This window comes from Galeopterus variegatus, unplaced genomic scaffold (assembly GCF_000696425.1).
Source record: "Galeopterus variegatus unplaced genomic scaffold, G_variegatus-3.0.2 Scaffold3620, whole genome shotgun sequence".
Lineage (NCBI taxonomy): Eukaryota > Metazoa > Chordata > Mammalia > Dermoptera > Cynocephalidae > Galeopterus > Galeopterus variegatus.
In genome coordinates this window covers 88828-109435 of record NW_007729731.1, presented here as the reverse complement: position 1 = coordinate 109435, position 20608 = coordinate 88828, and the positions used below count along the sequence as shown (strand labels likewise).

The 20608-nt window shown below is 39.4% G+C and overlaps 1 protein-coding gene across 1 annotated transcript in view; it reads left to right on the top strand.

The window, feature by feature from the left end:
* Nucleotides 1-12571: 12571 nt before the first annotated feature.
* Nucleotides 12572-20608, top strand: part of HIVEP1 (human immunodeficiency virus type I enhancer binding protein 1) — a 40346-nt gene continuing 32309 nt past the window's right edge. Inside the window, exons 1-3 of the mRNA XM_008585562.1 lie at nt 12572-12584; nt 13173-18550; nt 18666-19262. Of these exons, the coding sequence (XP_008583784.1) occupies nt 12572-12584; nt 13173-18550; nt 18666-19262 (5988 nt within the window). The remainder of the gene's footprint in view (nt 12585-13172; nt 18551-18665; nt 19263-20608) is intronic.

Genomic DNA, 20608 nt, shown 5'->3' with positions numbered 1-20608 from the left:
GTGATGTGTCTTTATTTTCATTAGTTTTGAGAAATTTTGTGATTTCCTGTTTAATTTCTTCTTGGACCCATATGTCCTTCAGTAGTAGGTTGTTTAATTTCCATGTGTTTGTATAGTTTCCAGAGTTTTGCTTGTTATTGATTTCTGGTTTTAATACATTGTTGTCAGAGAAATTCTTGAAATTATTTCTATTTTTTATAATTTGTTGAGGCTTCATTTGTGACATAACATGTCTTATATACTGGGGAATATTCTATATGCTGATGAGAAGAATGTATATTCTCTAGTTGTTGGAGAAATGTTCTATAGACATCTGCCAAATCCAGATGGTCTAAATTGTGGTTTAAATACTGTGTTTCTCTGTTGATTTGTTGCCTAGATGATGTGTCCAATGTTGAGAGAGAGGTGTTCAGGTCTGCAACTATTATTGTATTTGGGTCTATTTCTTTCCTTAGGTCTAATAGTGTTTGCTTTATGTATCTGGGTGCTCTAATGTTGAGTGAATATATATTTATGATGGTTATGTCTTCTTGCTGGACAGATCCCTATATCATTATATAGTGACTTTCTCTGTCTTTTTTTCTTTTATAGTTTTTGGTTTAAAGTCTGTTTTATCCGATATAAGAATAGCTACTCCTCATTTTTGATTTCCATTTGCCTGGTACATTTTTTCTCATCCCTTTCACTCTTAGTCTGTGTGTGTCTTTACAAGTGAGTTAACTCTCTTGTAGACGGCTTATAGTTGGTTTTAATCTAGTCAGCAAGTTTGTGTCTTTTGAGTGGGAAATTTAATCCATTTACATTTTGGGTTGTTACTGAAAGGTATTGTCTTACTTCTGGCATTTTATTGATTTTTATTTGGATGTTTTAAATATATTTTGTTTCTTTCCCTTTAATTAATTGCCTTCAGTATTTGTAGGTTCTTAGAGGTTGTAAGATACAATTTCTTTCTGTTTCTCATTTGCAGTTTTGTTCTACCAGTGGGTTTTCTTCTTTCTGGTGTGTTCATGGAAGTGATAATTGTTTTTTGGATTCCAGATGCAGGACTCACTTGAAGATTTCTTGTAGGATTGGTCGTGTGACAGTGACCTCTCGTAGTTTTTGTTTGTCTCGGAAATATATTATTTCTCCTTCATTTCTGAAGGATAGCCTTGTTGGGTATAGTATTCTTTACCATATTATTGGCTGGCAGTTTTTTTCTTTTTGTATTTTGAATATATAATCCCATTCTCTTCTGGTCCATAGAGTTTCTGTTGAGAAGTCTACTGTTAGTCTGATGGGGACTCCCTTATAAGTGATGTGACAGTTTTGCTTTTTTTAGTATACTCTCTTTGTTTTTGAGTTTTGCCAATTTGACTAAAGTGTGCCTCAGAGAGGACCTTTTGGGGTTGATTCTATTTGGGGATCTTTTAGCCTCCTGAATCTGAAGGTCCATGTCTCTCTGTATACCTGGAAAGTTTTCTGTTATTATTTCATTGAATATGTTCTCAGTGCCTTTTCCTTTCTTCTCCCCTTCAGGAATACCCATGATTCAGATATTTGTGCACTTAAGGTTGTTTGCTGTCTCTCTTAGATTTTCTTCATTTTTTCTTTTCTTTTTTTTTCTTTCCTTTTTGTCTTTTTTTACTGACCGGTAACGGGATCTCAACCCTCGGTGTCGCGCCCATACCGGGGACCGGCAACAGGATCGCAACCCTCGGTGTTGCGCCCGCACCACGCTCAGCCAGTGAGCGGGAACCGGTCTCCACATGGGATCCGAACCCTCGGCGGGAGCGCCACCACGCTCCCAAGCGGCACACTCTCCAGTGCGCCACCGGGCCGGCCCGATTTTCTTCATTTTTAAAAATTCTTTTTTCTTTTGCCTGTCTGTGTTAGTTCAAAGAGTATGTATTCAAGATCTGAAATTCTTTCTTCTGCTTGCTCTAGCCTGCTGCTTAAGAACTCAGTTGTGTTTTTTATTTTGTCGAATTACTTCTTCAGTTCCATGAATTCTGCTACATTATCTTTTAAAGTATTAATCTCTTTGTAGATTTCCTCCTTCATATACTAGATAGTTTGCTCAGTTTATTCTGTCTTCTAACTGTGTCTTTTTGTATCTCATTAGTTTCCTTAAGATTTTTTTCTCAGAATTCCTTTTCAGTAGTTTCAGGGGTTTCTTGGTCTGTGGGGTCTGGTTCTTGAGAGTTACTATATTCCCTTGGCGGACTCGTATTTTCTTGTTTCTTCGTATTTCTAGTATCTCTAAGTTGATGTCTCCTCATCTAGTAGAGCAGTTGCTTCTTCTGTTAGTCTCCTTCCCTGGACTCTGCTGGTGACCCTCCTTGTGTCAGTTAAGTTGAGTGGTCAGCAGTCGGCCTGCACAGCGGCAGTGGCTGCTGCAGCTGCTGCTGTGGTAGTAGGCTGCCTTTGCAGTTGTGGTGGTTGTGGCACTGGTTTTGGTGGGCTGCGCACCTGGCAATGGTGGCCCCAGCGGCAGTGGCTGCTTACATGACAACAGTGGTTGCCTGGCAGTGCCAATGGTGGCAGTGACTGCAGCAGTGGTGGTTGCAGCCGCTTCTTGGCTGTGGTATCTACAGCAGTGGCCTGCACAGCTATGGTGTTTGCAGCAGCAGCAGTGGGGTTAACTTGTGGCGGCAGCACTAGCAGCAGTGGTGGTGGCAGTGGCTGCAACTGCCTCCCTCACATATGCCTCTTTTGTATCTGCGGTGTCCACTGTGGCAGCAGGATTACATCATGGGGGCGGCTGTGACCTTGGTGGCAAGTGGTAAAATTTTGAAGTAATGAAAATTCTTAAATTCCTTTTAGGACTTTCTTTTATTATCATTTTAAGAGCTCTTCGTTTTTATGTATAGATTCCAATTTAAAATTTTTTTGTTTTTTAATTTTATGTATGTTTCCAGGATAATTAGTATATTCAGCAGAATACAGTGTAATCATTTTTGTGGCCGTTTACCAATTTCTTATGAAACCTCATAATAAAAGTTTTAACATTGCAGTAGAGTTATGTAGTTAGTGAAATCTCTCAGCTTTTTGTTTTTTCTGAATAAGTCTGTTTTGCCTTTATTTCTGAAAGCTAAATTATTCTTTGATATAATTTTCTGTATTGACAATTTACTTATTTTTTCAGTAGTGTAAAAGTGTCACTCCATAGTTTCTGTTAAGAAGTCTGCTTTAGTTTTTTCTTTTTGACGCTCTGTATGTAATATGTTTTTCTACCCTCTCGCTGCCTTTGAGAATTTTTTCTTTAACCTTGGTTTTCAGCTATTTGAATGTAATGTGCCTAGATTTTTTTTCTGTTTTCTTTCTTTTTCTTACTTTTTTCATGTTCTCTCTTCCCTTCTTTCCTTATTCTTATTTTTTCTTATTCATTATGGTTGGGGTCAGTTAAGCTTTTAGGATCTATGGTTTGTTATTTTCATTATTTTTTGGAAAATTCTTGGCCATTAATGTATTTCTATTGGTTCTTTCCTTTCCCTCTGTAATTCCAATTATGCATTAAACTATTTGATATTGTCCTATGGCTCTTGAATGTACTGTTCTGTTTTGTTTCTCTTTTTTTTCCATGCTCTTTTTCTCTCTGTGTTTCCATTTAGGTAATTTTTACTGGCCTATCTGTAAGTTTCTTACAGATTTTTTAGTTTTGTTTTTCCTTTTTCCCTTTTGATTGCTTTTTAAATTTGTTGTTTTTCTTAATTTTATTTTTGTCCTTTAAAAAAAAATTCTAGTTTAAATTCCTGTTATGATGAAGTATGTCAGTAGGTTGCCTGATATTAAATTTATTCCTTATTCTCTGTTAACGTGGATAATTCTTTCATTGGCATATATTTGTTGAGCACCTGTTAAGGGCTGGATATGTAGAGATGAATAATAAAGACAAGGTCTTATTGCTTTTATATCCTAATCAGAAAGTAGACAAAAAGATGTGAATAGATAACCATGGCATTTTAGATTGTGATTGTGAAGAGGAAGGAGATGAATGGGTGGGCAGGCAGGACAGGGACAACACCTGTAGGTAGGGTGGAGGAACAGCCCTGCAGTGACACTGCTGCTGTGATTCGAAGATTGGAAATGATTCAGTCATTTAAAGATTTGAGAGCAGGGAGGGCTTTTCAAGCTGAAGAGATGGCAAATACAGATTCCCAGGGGCAGGAAGGAGACAGGCCAGTTGAAGATCAGAAAGTTCACTAGTGTGTCTGGAGAGTAGTCAATTGGGGAAAATGGCATAGAGGGAGGTTGGAAAGACGGTCAAAAGTCAGATGACCATGCAGTCTTTTGGCCATGGTAAGATATTTGAGTTATATTCCATCAAGAATAGAAAGAACTTGGTGATGAACGTGGCTTCCTCTTGGTTATTGGGGAAAATGGCATAGAGGGAGGTTGGAAAGACGGTCAAAAGTCAGATGACCATGCAGTCTTTTGGCCATGGTAAGATGTTTGAGTTATATTCCATCAAGAATAGAAAGAACTTGGTGATGAACGTGGCTTCCTCTTGGTTGCTAAGTGAATTCCAGTATCTTTTAGTTTGTATTGAAGGCCCAGAGTGACCTGGTTCTAGAATCCATTTCTGATCATATCTCCCACTCTACTAATATGTGAACAATAAGGTTCACTTACTGTTTCTTTGAGTATGTCTCATGAATTTTTCCTGCATACTTTATTCATGCCATTCCCTTCATTTGAAATTACTTTCTTCCACCCCTCACAGCAGGCTGAAGTCTGGTGTGCTACCTCCATGAAATGTTTCCCAATCATTTCCGCACCTCCATCATATTAGTAGTTGCCACATCTGTGCAGTAGCTTTCTGCTTATACCTCTTTATCACACATTAATTTATACGTTATCTGTCTGTGTTTCATCTTCTGTCTTGTTCTCCCTCATAATTTTTGCTTCCTGTTTATAAGGACAGTCAACCCTCCCTTATCTTAAAGAAACCTTCCTTGAACTTCCTGTTCCCCTAACACTGTCATTGAGTCTTTCTCTTTTCCATCACAGCCAAATTCCCAGAAAGAGATCTGTATTTTCTGGTCCTTCTGCTTCCCCATGCCCTCTCTCACTCCATACCCCTGTGTGACATGGTTTTACTCCTCAGAACCCCTCTGACACTGCTCTCGAAGATGATGATGTCCTAATCTCGGTGAACGCCAAACTCGGTGACCTTTTATTAATTGTCATCCTGTGTATCTGTATGTGGCTATTGGCTGCATTTTCCTTCTTAAGTCTCTGAACTTTGACTTTGTGGGCACTTAATGTCATATTTAGTTTTATCTTTCTGATTCTCCCCTTGTTTCTTTTGTTTCTAACTCACCTGTAAGTATAGGGTTCACACAGGCTTCTGATGTTAGACTCTTCTCTCTTCACAGAATATTTTCTTTGGCTTATTATTGATGCACTTTTACAAAAACAGGTCTCACTTTGTATTCTCAGATTATGCCTCTAGCCCAGACCTCTCTCTAGGGAAAGAAAAGAATCTGCATGAATACTTAATGTATCATAGTTTTCAAACTGCTATGCAATTTTCATAATTATTTTAAATGGATGTATAATGTTATGTTAAGTGGCTATGCCATAATTAGCCTAACCATTTTCCTATTGAAAATTTCTCGTCCTGAATTTCCCACAACAGTTTAAGTTTACAGTTCTACCCATGTATATTGAGTTTGAGGTTCTGTGGAATGGAAGCTGAATGAATTTTCTTTTCCCTCCCAGACTATCTCAATGCTCCCATATAAAGATGGGAAACCTTAGCAGAATTTTTGGCAAACTTTTTGCAGACTTTCTTGTTTTGAATCAGCTAAGAGGCTTACTGTTTACCTGAGTTCAGGGTAGAATTTTAACTCTTCCACAAACTACTGGGAAATGCCTTCTAGTCTTCCTGCCTCTGACCTCTTGACTCTGACTCAAAAAACATGCTCTCAATCATTAAAAAATGATTTGTTTTTGTGTCCCTAAGGTCCAAAAGACATCTAAAGTTTTTCCATGACATCTCTCTGAGTAAATATGAAAAAGATTCACCTTCAATCAAAACAGGATTTTAAACACATGAGGTTGTAGTTTACCATACCTACCACCTGCCTTAACAATATTCTTTGCCACATGTAACTGTCAACTCAGGTGCTCTCCTGAGCCAGGAAACTTGCTTGTTTATAATCTATTATTCTCTAGAAGTAATCCTAAAAACCAGCTGATAGTATTATTCTAAACTCCTTCATGCTCTTCTCTAAAAAAATAAAAGTTCTAATGATTAGGTTTGTGCCTTGGAAAAGAAAGTACCATTGCCTTCAGTATATCAGTACATGGAGTTAGGAACTAGCTTATATTTCCCCAACTGTTCAGCTTTTTCCCATTAAGTTGCCTTTGTGGTCTTTCTAAGCTATTCTCAACTGTCTAACTGATGGAGAACTGTGTCTCTCTCTCTCTCTCTCTTTTTTTTATCTTTAATTTTGCCTGAAAAACAGTCTTTTTCAATGTATTAAGATTTAAGATAATAGAAAATATGTTCTCTGACCACAGTAACATTCACAAATGTGTGGAAATTAAACAACACTCTCCTAGTTAAACAATGGGTAAAAAGAAAAATCATAGGGAAGTTAGAGTACTTTGAGTTAAAAATCAAAGCGCAGCTATATTGCTAGGCAAAAGCTAAGTGACTATGCCAGTTGTATTGCTAAGGGTTAGGGCTAAAGCTAGGGCCCAGAGACCCTTCAAACTCATTCCACAGACCAGGCCACAGATCCCTCACGTGTCTGGCTGGGTCACTAGATCCCTCACATGCAGGTCCACGTGCTAGGTAATTGGGAAAGATCCCAGGAGCCATTGGCAGATGACATGAGCACAGTCCTCAGCTTCCTCAGCAGCAGCAGTGGCGGTGGCAGCAGCAGTGGTGGTGGCAGCAACAGCTTTTCAACAATAGTCCATGGGGGAGGAATCCCAGGAGCCATTGGCAGATGACATGAGCTCAGTCCTCAGCTTCCTCAGCAGCAGCAGCGGCGGTGGCAGCAGCAGTGGTGGTGGCAGCAACAGCTTTTCAACAATAGTCCATGGGGGAGGGGGACACTGTGGATCAGAGCCACTCATCCTTTATACTTAAGTCTGATAACGCAGGGCACCTAGGTGAGTCAGACAACCCAGGAACAACTGGGCGCACATGCACAGTTACATATTTACATCGAATGCTTGGCAAAATTCTGAACATCTGAGGGAGACCTGACCATTTTCTTATATTTTCCCTACAGCAGCATATCAAAATTTATAGGATGCAGGGTCCATGGAGTGCTTAAGGAAAATTTATACTTGTAAACACCTATTTTAAAAATAAAGAAAAATCTTAAATTGGTAATGTAAACTTGTACGTTAAGAAAATAGATAAAGAAGAGCATACTAAACTAAAAACAAATAAAAGTAGGAAATAGCCAAAAATTACAACAAAAATATTTGAAATAGGGAATTGAAAACAATAGAGATAATCAGCAAAACCAAACATTGATTCTTTAAAGAGATCAACAAAATTTGCAAATCTTCATCCAGATTGACCAAGAAAAAAAGAAGACTGAAATTACTAAAATCAGAAATAAAACAGGCATTACTACATTGTCATTATGTTTTCTTGTGGGGGTATGATTTAGTTTCTTTCTCTTTCTCATTTGCATTTTTGTTCTACCAGTGGATTTTGTTCTTTCTTGTGTATTCGTGGTAGAAATTATCGTTTTTTGGATTCCTGATGCAGGACTCCCTTGAGGATTTCTCATAGGGCTGGTCATATGGTGGTGAGCTCCTGCATTTTTTGTTTGTCTGGAAAACACACTGCTTTTCCCATGTTTCTGTAGGAAGGATAGCCTTGATGGGTATAGTATTCTTGGCTGGCAGGGTTTTTTTTTTAGTAGTTCAAATATATCATCCCATTTTCTTCTAACATGTGGAGTTTCTGTTGGGAAGTCTGCTGTCAGTCTGATAGGGGTTCCCTTATAGATGACTTGATGCTTTTCTCTTGCTTCTTTTGAGATTCTCTCTTTGTCTTTGAGCTTTTCCAGTTTGACTATAATGTGTGTTGGACAGGATCTTTTGGGGTTGAATCTATTTGGGGATCTTTTAGCCTCCTGGAGCTGAAGATCCATGTTTCTCCCTATACCTGAGAGGTTTTCCATTATTATTTCATTGAATAGGTTTTCCACATCTTTTCCTTCCTCTTCTTCTTCTGGAACACCCATGATTTGAATGTTTGTGTGCTTAATGTTGTCTGCTACCTCTCAGATTTTCTTCATTTTTTAAAAATTCTTTTTTCCTTTTTTTTTTTGTCTGCCTGGAGTATTTCTAAAAGACTGTGTTCAAGATCAGAAATTCTTCTGCTTGTTCTAGCATACTGCTTAAGCTATAGGTTGTGTTTTTTATTTCATTGAGTGAATCTTTCAGTTCCATGAGTTCTGCTACATTCTTTTTTAAGGTAATAATCTTTTTGTAAACGTCCTTCTTTGTATCCTGGATTTTTTTTTTCTCTTTTCATTATGTTGTGGGAGTCTTCTCATATGTGGTTTTCCTTAAGATTGTTGCTCAGAATTCCTTTTCAGTCATTTCAAGGGTTTCCTGCTGTAGAGGTTCTGGTATTTGAGAATTACTGTATTCTTTGCGTGGTGTCATATTTTCTTGGGTTTTCATATTTCTAGTATCTCTGTTGATCAGTTTGTTCTTCTCTTACTCTGTAGTGGACTTAGAGGAGAGAGATGCCCTCTTCTTCTTCTCGTCTCTGCTGGTGTCATTCCTTGTGTTAATGTAGTTAAGTGTCTGGCAGTCCACCTGCATGGTGGCCATGGCTACTGCTGTGGTGTTAAGCTGCTTTTTTGGCAGTCATGGCTGTGGCAGTGGCTGTAGTGGGCCACCCACACAGAAGTGGTGTTTTCCGTGTGCTTCTTGCCTGTTTCCAGGCAGGGAATGCTGCTCTCAGCTCCTGCCTAGGACCCCGAATGTGCTCTGTTTCTTGTCTGCTTCCAAGTGGAGGCGGTGGCCTTTGGCTGTTACCCAAGACTTCATGTGTGCTCTGTTTCTTGCCTGTGTCCAGGCAGAGTGTGTGGCCCTCAGCTCCTGCCTAGTACCTTGGGCATGCTCTGAGAACAGTGGCTTATTTAAAGAAGCCAACAAGTTTATGATTCTGACAGTGGCAACATGGCCATTTTTGGTTCCCCTCCTGAGTGTCATTTGTATCTGTTAAATGAACTCATATTTGGATTTTTGACCTGTTGATGCCTGAGAGTTTCTGCTGGATTTTCAGTCATTTTCCATAGCATACTGACAAGTTAGAGAATAAGATTTACCTCAGAGTATGACTCATTTTTTGAATCTTCCCCCTCCCTTCCTGATCTGACCTATGTAAGGAGAGGTATTGTGTATTATTCCTGGTGTGTACCACACTTGTCCAACCTTAGTAGGGATTAAAAAAACAAAACAGCATTGCTAGAATTATAGGATGGTAAATATAAAGCAGTGTCTTTACCATGAGGCAGAAGGTAGGCCTGTGTTACTGGTGGGGGACAGGGAATAAGCATATTAAATAGGCACCATCCTTGGGCTGTCTTCTGCTAATTGTGTCATAGTGTTTCTTTCTCTCTGCCTCCTCTAATGTATTTTCATTTTAGTTCAACAAGTTGTCTTTAAAATTATGGAAAAGCACAAGTACTGATGGTCAGCAGCTCTTCTCCTCCCTCCCTTGACTCCAGTTCTATTTCTGCTTTGAGGCATTGTGGTCTGTACACCCTCTTAACTCTATGGCCTGTGGTAACTGCATGCCACGTGTTATAGATACAGCCACAAGATTTGATGATTGTACTAAGTCTTCTGTAGAAAAGGGGGCAAGAGAAAATAACTCCAGTCACTCTCTAATAAATAGATTTGAAGTTAATAAAGATTAAGGTGAGTTTACAAAACAACTCCGGGTATATCATTCTCTGAAAACCCTAAGGTCTGCTGCCTTCTACTCTAAGACATTGGTTCCCAAGAGGAGGAGTCCACCAATAATTCCCAGCCAGGTGACTGAACCACCCACTCTGAGCACTCCTGTCCTTAATCTTGAGAATCAAGGGATGAGAGTGAGACTCAGTAGGGAAGCATGTGACTTGCTGTTCTTCCACTCTAGAATGACAGTGGTTGCCCATCTCACCCCTGCCTGGTACCCTCCCTCTATTTAAATCTCTGTCCTCTCCTCCGTTATCTCCCCTCCTAATAACAATGCAAAAGGGCTTGAATTTAGAGGCTGATGCAAAGTCTACCTCCTCCCACTACCTCCTTTCTTCCCAAGCACCTGTGGTGGAGTGGGCTCTATCAGTTGGATAGAGGAGTGAACCCTGTTAAAGAATGAGCAGATTCAGAAGACTGAGGAAACATGTTGTTGGTTGAATGCCATCCCCACACCATTCTCAGGTGCTGGAAAAGCCTCGAGAAGATGACAGACAGAACAAAAGCTCTGCCTTGAGGAAAATATTACCGCAGAAACAGAAGCATTTTTTAAACATAGAATGTAATAAAATCATAAATTTATTAACATAAGAGCTCAAACTTAATAAGAGACAATAAAATGGGAAATATGGAATTAAGGGAATAAAATGAGAACAAAACAAAATAAACTAATAAATTAGGGGTTTTTTCCTCTCATTTTTTCTAATAAATAAATTTGAAACTGTAAGGAACTTAATGGTTTGAAAATTGAATTATTGACATAATGGAAAACTTTAGAAAATTTTAGAGAAAGCAAAAGGGATAAACCCAAAGAGATGAAGGCAATTTAATTCATCATAAGGGTGGTCCAGGATAAAGGTAATTGATGTCCCTAAAGTAAAGAACCTTTATTCCAAAGAAAAAATTCACCAGAAAATATATTTGAAGATATAAGAAACGTTTTCTGAAATAAATTAAGGTGCCAGAAGGCAAAGGAGCATGCAGCATTTTGAAGTGAAGAATTGGTGTATTAGCACCAATCAGGTGTTAAGATTCACATAGAGAACTAAGAGTAAAGTACTAAGCAAACAAATGCAAATATTGTACCTTCACAATCGAGAAATAAGTCAGTCTATATCTAAAGGTGAAACACATAGTTCATAAACATCTGTTTAATATACGTCTCCATTTTTCCAAATCTTAAATCCACGTGGATGTTTTGAAAATAATATCTCTTACAAAGAAATGTGGATCTTAAGTTTAGGAATTCCTTTATTTTCACTTCAGCTTCATTTTCTTTTAAGTACAATGTTAAATTTTTGTTTAAAACATATATATTATTTCTGGATATTTCAGCTGTAGGTCAAATTTTTGCATTTTCCTTTGGAGTGTAAAGCATTGTTTGATTAAGAAAAAAAAACTCTATCTATAAATTAAAGCTTATTTTCAAAAGTATATGAAACATAGCAAAATAAGCATATTGAGCCCAGCCGAAGCTCTGGTTAAATAGGTCCTGGATGGGGCCTGGTATGGGTTGGGTTTTTTTGTTGTCTCTGGTGTTATCAGCTCTGCTAGTTGCTCCTCCAAAGGATTTCTCATCTCTGTTTTTATATTTATTTTAATAGCCTGGGGCTTTCACTTTTATGGCAGCTCAGCTCCCAGGTTTTGGAAAGTTGGTGGGGAAACTACTTACCCTAGATGTGGATTATCATTTTTCATTTTGCCCACTTGCCTGGTGGAGTTGATGAGAGACATAAAGCACATCACTGACTTTATTACGTTCATCTGGAAGAGGAAAAACCGTGGAGAAACATCATGTCATAAATGAGTGGATTGAAGAATAGAAAAGATTTGCTCAACATCATTTTGTAGAGGTTAACAATACTGATACTTTTTCCCTGTTATTCTTTAGTTCACATATTTTAGTCATGAGACACCTCCCTCCACTTTTTTTGTCCTTCTTATTATGGTGGGTAAATGTATATTTAGCAGAATAGTATGGGTTTTTTTGTTTTTTCCCCATTAAACTAATATGTGAGAGCACATAAGCTGATGTCACAAGGTGACTACAATAATTTTTATTTTATGTAAATTTTTATCCTCAATAAATGCAAACAGTGTATACATTTTGATATAATATGAATTTCAAATATGTGCATTGTAACAGCTATTTAAAAATAGTGGGGAATTAAAGTGTTTAGCTTTTCTACAGATAAGTAATATAAGGTTGAAGAATTTTTGTTTGTATGCCCAAGGATACAACAAATGGAAACCAAACTAAACTGTAGCAAGTGATTATTGCTCAAACATGTAATAGTTGACAGAGATTGTTGGTGGTTAATGCTACTTAAATGCCGATTTTCCAACCAAACTAGAAATGAAGGCGTTTCATTTCTTCTTTCCTGCAATAAGTTTTACCTGTCTGTCTGCTTGCTTACCTTCCTACCATTAATGACAAAAAACATCACGATTGAATATTTTGTTCAGTTAAAATTGTGATTTTTTTTTTCACCAAGGGCCATTATGATGACTTTTTAATTTGCTGGTGAGAAACCACAAATAAGTGGATTATTTTACTTTCAGAATTTTCTGTTCGTTGATATAATTGCTATATTAGCAATGAATACTTATTGGTTCTACCAACCAATATATCATGGTCATCCCAGGTATGTCTGCTCTAAAACTGATTATATAGTAGCCCTTTTTCTCATAAGAATATCAGTATCACATATTAGAAACTTGCTGAAATGTTTGCTTTAGAAGATCCTTAATGTGATTACAGTCAAATGCCCAGCATTAAAAGGTTGAAATTTCCCCTTTGCTGGCCAGCTTTCTCAGACAGTTAGTAGATAGAGTCCTCAGCTATGAGAGTGAAAGGAGGAAGATAATTCAGTTTTGAAAATCTGGTGCTGGTATGATGGTTCCTTAAGAAAGGAACATCATGTTCTAGAAATGCACACTAAGGTCTTCGCATGAGTGTTTCAATAGATTTTGATTAGCAACATCCTTAAAATTACGAGTGTTAGAATGCAGTTTTATTAAAAATAGGCTTTCCTTAAGCAGCCTTCTTCAACTGTCATATCACCCTCATGGTAGTAATCTTAATTTTTAAAAAATTATTGTTGATGTACATACAATTTTACCAATTGGTTTTCTTTCTTTTCTTTTTTTAAAAAAAAAAAAAAAACACAGAAATCTTAGAAGCTGGTGTTAAAGGAACTTCAGAATCCCTTTTTTTTTAAAAAAAAACACAGAAATCTTAGAAGCTGGTGTTAAAGGAACTTCAGAATCCCTTAAAGGTGTGAAACGAAAAAAGATTGTAGCTGAGAATCACCTGAAAAAAATACCAAAATCCCCACTGAGAAATCCTCTTCAGGCAAAACATAAACAAATTACAGAAGATTCGTCTTTTGCTGTTCCTCAGAGTGCTTTGGAGGCTCACAAGAAACAGAATTATATTCCTGTAAAAAATGGGAAGCAGTTTACCAAACAAAATGGAGAAACATCTGGGATAATTGGTGAACCCTCAAAATTTGAAGAATCTGTTTCCCGAAAGAAGTCCTCATTTCCTCCTCACCCTCCATCTGAACTGCGTAGATGGAGATCGGAAGGCTCTGACCCCACCAAGTTCGGTGTTCTTGATGGGAAATGTGACTCGGGTTCTTTGTCAGGTAAAACCAGGACTGACAATAGTGAATGTATCTCTTCTCACTGTAGTACTACTTCCCCCCCATACACAAATACCGCATTTGATGTCTTACTGAAAGCAATGGAGCCAGAACTGAGCACTTTGTCACAAAGGGGCTCATCGTGTGCAATTAAGACAGAAAAACTGAGACCAAATAAAACTGTACAATCCCCTCCTAAATTAAAAAACAGCTCAATGGATGCCACAAATCAGACGTCACAAGAGTCCGTTGCTGAATCACAGTCTTCTCCTTGTACCTCATACACAGTACATGTATCTGCCACTCAGAAGAGTGAGCAATTGGCAGTTCAGCCAGTTCCTCATTTGTATAATCAACAGGAACACTTTGTTTCCACATCTAACCAACATAATCAGCAGCTTCCAGGGCGTTCAGCTTTCACAGGATCACTGACCACTCTGCAAAATCAAGAGAACGCCAAACTTGAACAAGTTTATAATCTAGCAGTGACGTCATCTGTAGGTCTGACTTCACCTTCCAGTAGAACTCAGGTTCCTCCTCAAAATCAGCAAATGGATTCTGCTTCACCTTTGTCAGTAAGCCCAGCCAGTTCTGCACAGTCACCCCCCACGCCAATTTATAACTCAACTCATGTTGCCTCTGTGGTTAATCAAAGTGTAGAACAAATGTGCAATCTTCTTCTGAAAGATCAGAAGCCAAAAAAACAAGGAAAATATATTTGTGAGTATTGCAATAGAGCATGTGCAAAGCCTAGTGTGCTTTTAAAGCACATCCGCTCCCACACTGGAGAGCGACCCTATCCCTGTGTGACTTGCGGATTTTCATTTAAGACTAAAAGTAATCTGTATAAGCACAAAAAATCCCACGCACATACTATCAAACTGGGTCTTGTCTTGCAGCCAGACGCTGGTGGTTTGTTCTTGTCCCACGAGTCCCCCAAAGCACTTAGCATCCATTCGGATGTAGAAGACAGCGGGGAGAGTGAGGAAGAGGGCACCACTGAGGAAAGACAGAGTGACCTGGGTGCCGTGGAACTGCATCCTATGCAAACGATGACAAGGATATTAAGTTCTGAAGCTTTACCAAAATCAAGTTCCATTCCAGGCAATCCAGAGCATGTGGTAGGTGACTTATCACTACAGGACAAATCTTCAGAATCACAAGCTGGGACAGAGCTACCAAAAGTTGTGGTCCACCCTATCAGTGTCTCCCCCTTAAGAATGGACAGTCCAAAAGTTGTTGATTCCAAGCCTGAACTTTCTGATGCACAGAAACAGAAGGACCTTCAGGTAGCAAATATACTCTCACATTCAGCCAGTGTGTCACCACCAGAGACTCAGGAGAAGTCCCATCAGAAAGTGGACACAGTTCAGCTAGAAGGCAAGCAAGACTCTCCTGTAGGAACAGTACATGCCCAACTCCAAAGGCAGCAGGCTACCGATTACTCCCAAGAGCAGCAAGGAAAACTACTTCTGAGTCCTCGGAGTTTAGGAAGTACAGATTCTGGTTACTTTTCACGTTCTGAAAGTGCCGATCAAGCAGTGAGTCCACCAACTCCCTTTGCCAGAACGTTACCCCCCACGGAGCAAGACTCAACCAAGAATAATGGGTCCTGTGCACCCCCCATGAATACGCCAGCATCCTCTGCTGTACCAGTGGGGGAAAAGGCACTGCTGTCCCCGGGTCAGATGCGCCCACCCTTGGCAACAAAAACACTCGAGGAACGGATATCGAAGCTCATCTCGGACAACGAAGCCTTGGTAGATGATAAGCAACTGGACAGCGTAAAGCCACGGAGAACCTCTCTCTCAAGACGAGGAAGTATCGATTCCCCCAAATCATACATATTTAAAGATTCTTTCCAGTTTGACTTAAAACCAGTGGGACGGAGAACAAGTTCAAGCTCGGATATACCAAAGTCCCCTTTCACCCCCACTGAGAAATCAAAACAAGTGTTTCTTCTGTCAGTACCTTCCCTTGACTGTCTGCCTATTACAAGAAGTAATTCCATGCCTACCACAGGTTATTCAGCAGTACCTGCAAATATAATCCCTCCCTCTCATCCACTGAGAGGAAGCCAGTCATTTGATGACAAAATTGGCGCTTTCTATGATGATGTCTTTGTGTCAGGACCCAACACCTCTGTGCCCCCGAGTGCACATCCCCGTACGCTTGTCAGACAAGCAGCAATAGAAGACTCTTCAACAAATGAAAGTCACGTTCTAGGGACTGGGCAGTCCTCGGACGAAAGCTACCAAGGATCCCATGCCAGTGGCGAAGCTTTATCAGCCAGGAGCAAGGCCACGGCCCAAGGCTCACAATTAGAAAAGAAGAAGTCCCATCAAGGGCGAGGGACAATGTTTGAGTGTGAAACCTGTAGAAACAGGTACAGGAAACTGGAAAACTTTGAAAACCATAAGAAATTTTACTGTTCAGAGTTACATGGCCCCAAAACAAGGGTAACTCTGAGAGAACCTGAACACAGCCCTGTGCCTAGTGGCACACAACCTCAGATTCTGCACTACAGAGTCACCAGTGCCACTGGTGTCTGGGAACAGACACCCCAGATAAGGAAAAGGAGGAAAATGAAAAGCGTGGGAGACGACGATGAACTTCAGCAAAGTGAAAGTGGAATTTCTCCAAAAAGCTCTGAAGTCCTTCAGTTTCAGAATACTCTGGGCTCTTCTCCCAGTTTGTCTAAACATAATGTTGCCATAACAAGTGACCAACAGCATAGACATATACAGTTGCAAAACTCCCAAATTCAGCTTTTTGCCAGGGGCCCTGAACAGACTGTGGATTCAAAGCTGTCTACCATCACGGAGCAACAGATAAGTTCAGCTGCCCAGGATAAGACAGAGGTAAAGAGACACGGGACTGGAATCTCAGTCATCCAGCATACCAACTCACTGAGCAGACCCAATTCATTTGACAAACTTGAGCCTTTTGAAATGGGTTCCCCAGTTTCCTTCCAGGAGCTAAGTAGAACAGGGAAGCTCAGGTCTCTGAAAGTAATAGGAATCTCCCAAGAGGAAAGTCACCCTTCTCAGGATGTGTCTCATCTCCACCAGCCTGCACTGTCAGATGCTCTTAGAGGAGAACTTCAGGAAAGCTCAAAAAATATTTCAACTGAACGACATGTGTTAGGACAGCCCTTAAGACTTGTCCGGCAGCCAAACATCCAAGTCCCAGAAATTCTTGTCACAGAAGAGCCAGATCGGGACTTGGAAGCCCAGGGCCACGATCAAGAAAAATCAGAGAAGTTCAGTTGGCCTCAGCGTAGTGAGACTTTGTCAAAATTGCCAACAGAGAAACTTCCACCCAAAAAGAAAAGGCTCCGTCTGGCTGAGATAGAGCATTCCTCAACTGAGTCCAGCTTTGATTCCACTCTGTCCAGGAGTCTGAGCAGGGACAGCAGTTTATCACACACTTCAAGTTTCTCAGCCTCGTTAGACATAGAGGACATTTCTAAAATGGAGGCTTCCCCCAAAATCGATTTTCTAAATAAAGCTGAGTTTCTTGTTCTTCCAGCTGGCTCAAATACACTGAGTGTTCCTGGAAGTCACCGGGAAATGAGGCGTGCTGCATCAGAGCAGATTAATTGCATGCAGACATCGATGGAGGTCTCTGATTTCAGAAGTAAGTCATTTGACTGTGGAGGCATAACCCCAACCCAGACGCCACCACTGGTTGAACCGCAGCCTCCCACCTCCCCTTCTGGCATGGGGGTCACCGGGCACGTGCCTCTTTTAGAGAGAAGGAGAGGCCCATTGATACGGCAGATATCTTTAAACATAGCTCCAGATAGTCATCTGTCTCCTGTAAACCCATCATCTCTTCAAAATGTTGCTCTTCCCAGTGTGAACGCCTTGCCATTTCAGGGGCCTCAGCTCACTGATCCATCTTTAGCTGAATTTCCTACAAATTCCTTACACTCCAAGACTCAAGTTAAGGATCTCCAGGCAGAAACGTCAAATTCTAGCTCTACTAACATCTTTCCTGTTCAGCAGCTTTTTGGTATCAGTTTGTTAAATCAAATCCATGCAACTGTTAGCCATCAGAATGCACATCAGTCTCTGCAAGTGTCTACACAGGCTGGCAAACCAGATGCAAGTTCCACTTCATGTGTGTCTTCTGAAAGTGAGTATTGCTTTGCTCCCAAGTACCAACTTCAGTGTCAGGTTTTCACTTCAAGCCAGTCTTGCTCTTCCAATCCTGTACGTCCATTGGCAAGTCAAGTTCTTTCAGATGCAGTTGGAGCAGATCATTGCACAACCTCAGTAGCATTACCAGTCAAATCAGTAGATACCATGTCCAATTTGTGTCCTCTGCCCCTGCTGGAGCTCGCGTCACTTGGCAGTCAGGTGCAGAAGGTGCCAACATCATTTATGCTGCCCACATGTCTGCAGGGTAATGTTCCCACTTACTGTGTTGCCACAGTCACATCTCTGCCACAAATCCTGGTGACCCAAGATCTAGCCAGTAAGCCAGTTTGCCAGGCTAATCATACTATAGTGCCAATCAGCGAAGAACAGAATTCCATGCCAAAATTACAGAAAGATCACCAGAATGCTTTGCCAAACCCAGAGAAAGAACTTGTGTGTGAAAATGTTTTTTCAGAGATAGGCCAAAATTCTTCTCTATCAGAATCCTCGCCCATAACTCAGAAAATGTCTGTTGGTAGACTATGTCTCCAATCAGAATCTTCAGCTTCAAGTAAAAGGATGCTTTCCCCAGCAAATAGTTTAGACATTGCCATGGAAAAGCACCAGAAGCGGGCTAAAGATGAAAATGGAGCTGTGTGTGCAACAGATATTAGACCAGTAGAACCATTGAGTTCAGGAGCTACTGAAGTTAATAAACAGAAGAAACCTGTTTTAGTGAGGCAGGTTTGTACTACAGAGCCCCTTGAAGGTGTGATATTGGAACAGGATGTTTTTTCTCAACCTGAAATTAATAGTGAGGCTGTTAATTTGACAAATGTTTTAACTGCTGATAATTCCTCATCTGGACACTCTAAGTTTGTAGTTATAGAACCTTTAACAGGATGTTTTTTCTCAACCTGAAATTAATAGTGAGGCTGTTAATTTGACAGATGTTTTAACTGCTGATAATTCCTCATCTGGACACTCTAAGTTTGTAGTTATAGAACCTTTAAATGAATTGCAAGAATTTGAAAACATCAAGACATCAGCATCATCGTTAATTCTTCCAGTTCAAAATTCACCTGTCCCTTCAGAAAACACTCTTATTTCTCCTTTGAAGTATGTAGACAATAACCAAGAAGGGAAGTCTCCAGGGGTTAAAAATCAAGGTGACAAAGTGAGCATCCAAGAACAAAGTCAGCTACCAACAACTGTCTCATTGTTCAGCGCTGGAGACACACAGCAGCTGTCCTTCCCCAGCCTTAAGACTGCTACTAACTTTACGTGGTGTTATCTGTCGAGACTGAAGTCACTGCATTTGCCGCAGAATGACCCGAAAACTTCGGCCTATACTGATTGGACAGTAAGCTCCAGTAATCCAAATCCACTTGGTTTACCTACAAAAGTTGCTCTTTCTCTGTTTAATTCCAAACAGAAGACTGGAAAATCACTATATTGTCAAGCAATAACCACCCATTCTAAATCAGATGTACTGGTCTATTCAAGCAAGTGGAAAAGCAACTTAAACAAGGTATGTAAGATATAATTTATCTTCAAATATGGTTTCTTTAAATTAGTTTTAACATGTCTTGATGCCTTTAAGTATTTTAGTTGGAAATATTTTAATTTTGAATGAGAAATTGTACTTTATGTGTATAGTTATTTGAAAGACAGGGTGATATATTTACCCTGGGAGTTACACTGATAAGGGTTGCCTGGAGTTATATCAGCTTGAAACATTTTGGGAAATAACTTACCTTGAGCACTTTTTTTTTTTTTTTTTTTTAATCACTCACTGACTCTTTACTTAATGGTGCAGATAATCATGGTTTTACTTTGATTTTTCTCTTATATTAAGGTTTTGTTTTTATTGTTGAGTGAGAGGAGATTATGGTAATGCTTTGTTCTTGCTAATGCAGGGAAACAGAGGTGTGGCTAATAGAAGGTTGGTATATTCCATTTGAAGTATAAGCAGAGAGCCATTCACACATTTCTTGCACATGCTAACCACTCTCCCCTCACCATGCCCATCCCAGCTCTCTTCCAGTGTAGCGCTGAGAATCATCAGTACTAAACAGAAGATCCATAAAATAATTCATGTGCTTGATAAGTTGATTTGGTCAAGACTTAGAGAGTAATTTAAGGGTGTGAAACTATAATTTTGGGTAGTTACTGGAATCTCATTGGAATTGTTGGCTTTATAAAATGAGAAAAATCATTTAAGCGATTAAGAATAAATAAACAAATAAGGGTATCACATTAAACTCTGGACATTGAGAATTATAGATTAAGCCTTTGACTTCTATAGGTTCACAAGCATATAGTAAAAGTTCATAAACGTTTACATTCCTATCAATAAGAAAATATTGCAGTATCAGTGTTATAGTAGAAGTATATACAATTTTTAAAGAAGGAGGTCTCTAATGTTGCCAGCAGGTGGAGGACATACAGATATAGGAAAGATACTCCAATGGTGGTGATACTTTATTTAGCTGGGTCTTAAAAAAAGAAAGAAAGAAAAAAAAGCAGGGATTTTTTTTTTTAGGCAAACGAATAAAAATTTTAACGATCTACTAAATTACATGGAAATAAGAACAAACTTTTTTCACTTAAAGAACTACAAGGAGTAGTTCTTTTTTACTACAAGGAGTAGTAGTTCATGCTAGACATGAACTAGCATGGCTACATTTTGTAAGTATGCAACAGTAACATACTTTGAAGTTGGAAATGTAGGTAAAAACTAAAGCATATACATGGTGGTATGGGACCATTGTTACTTTCTCAGTGAAGGAAAGTACATTCAAGTTATTTGTGGATTTTTTTTTTTTTTTTTCCTTTTTTTGTCTTTTTTCGTGTCCGGCAACAGATCGCAACCCT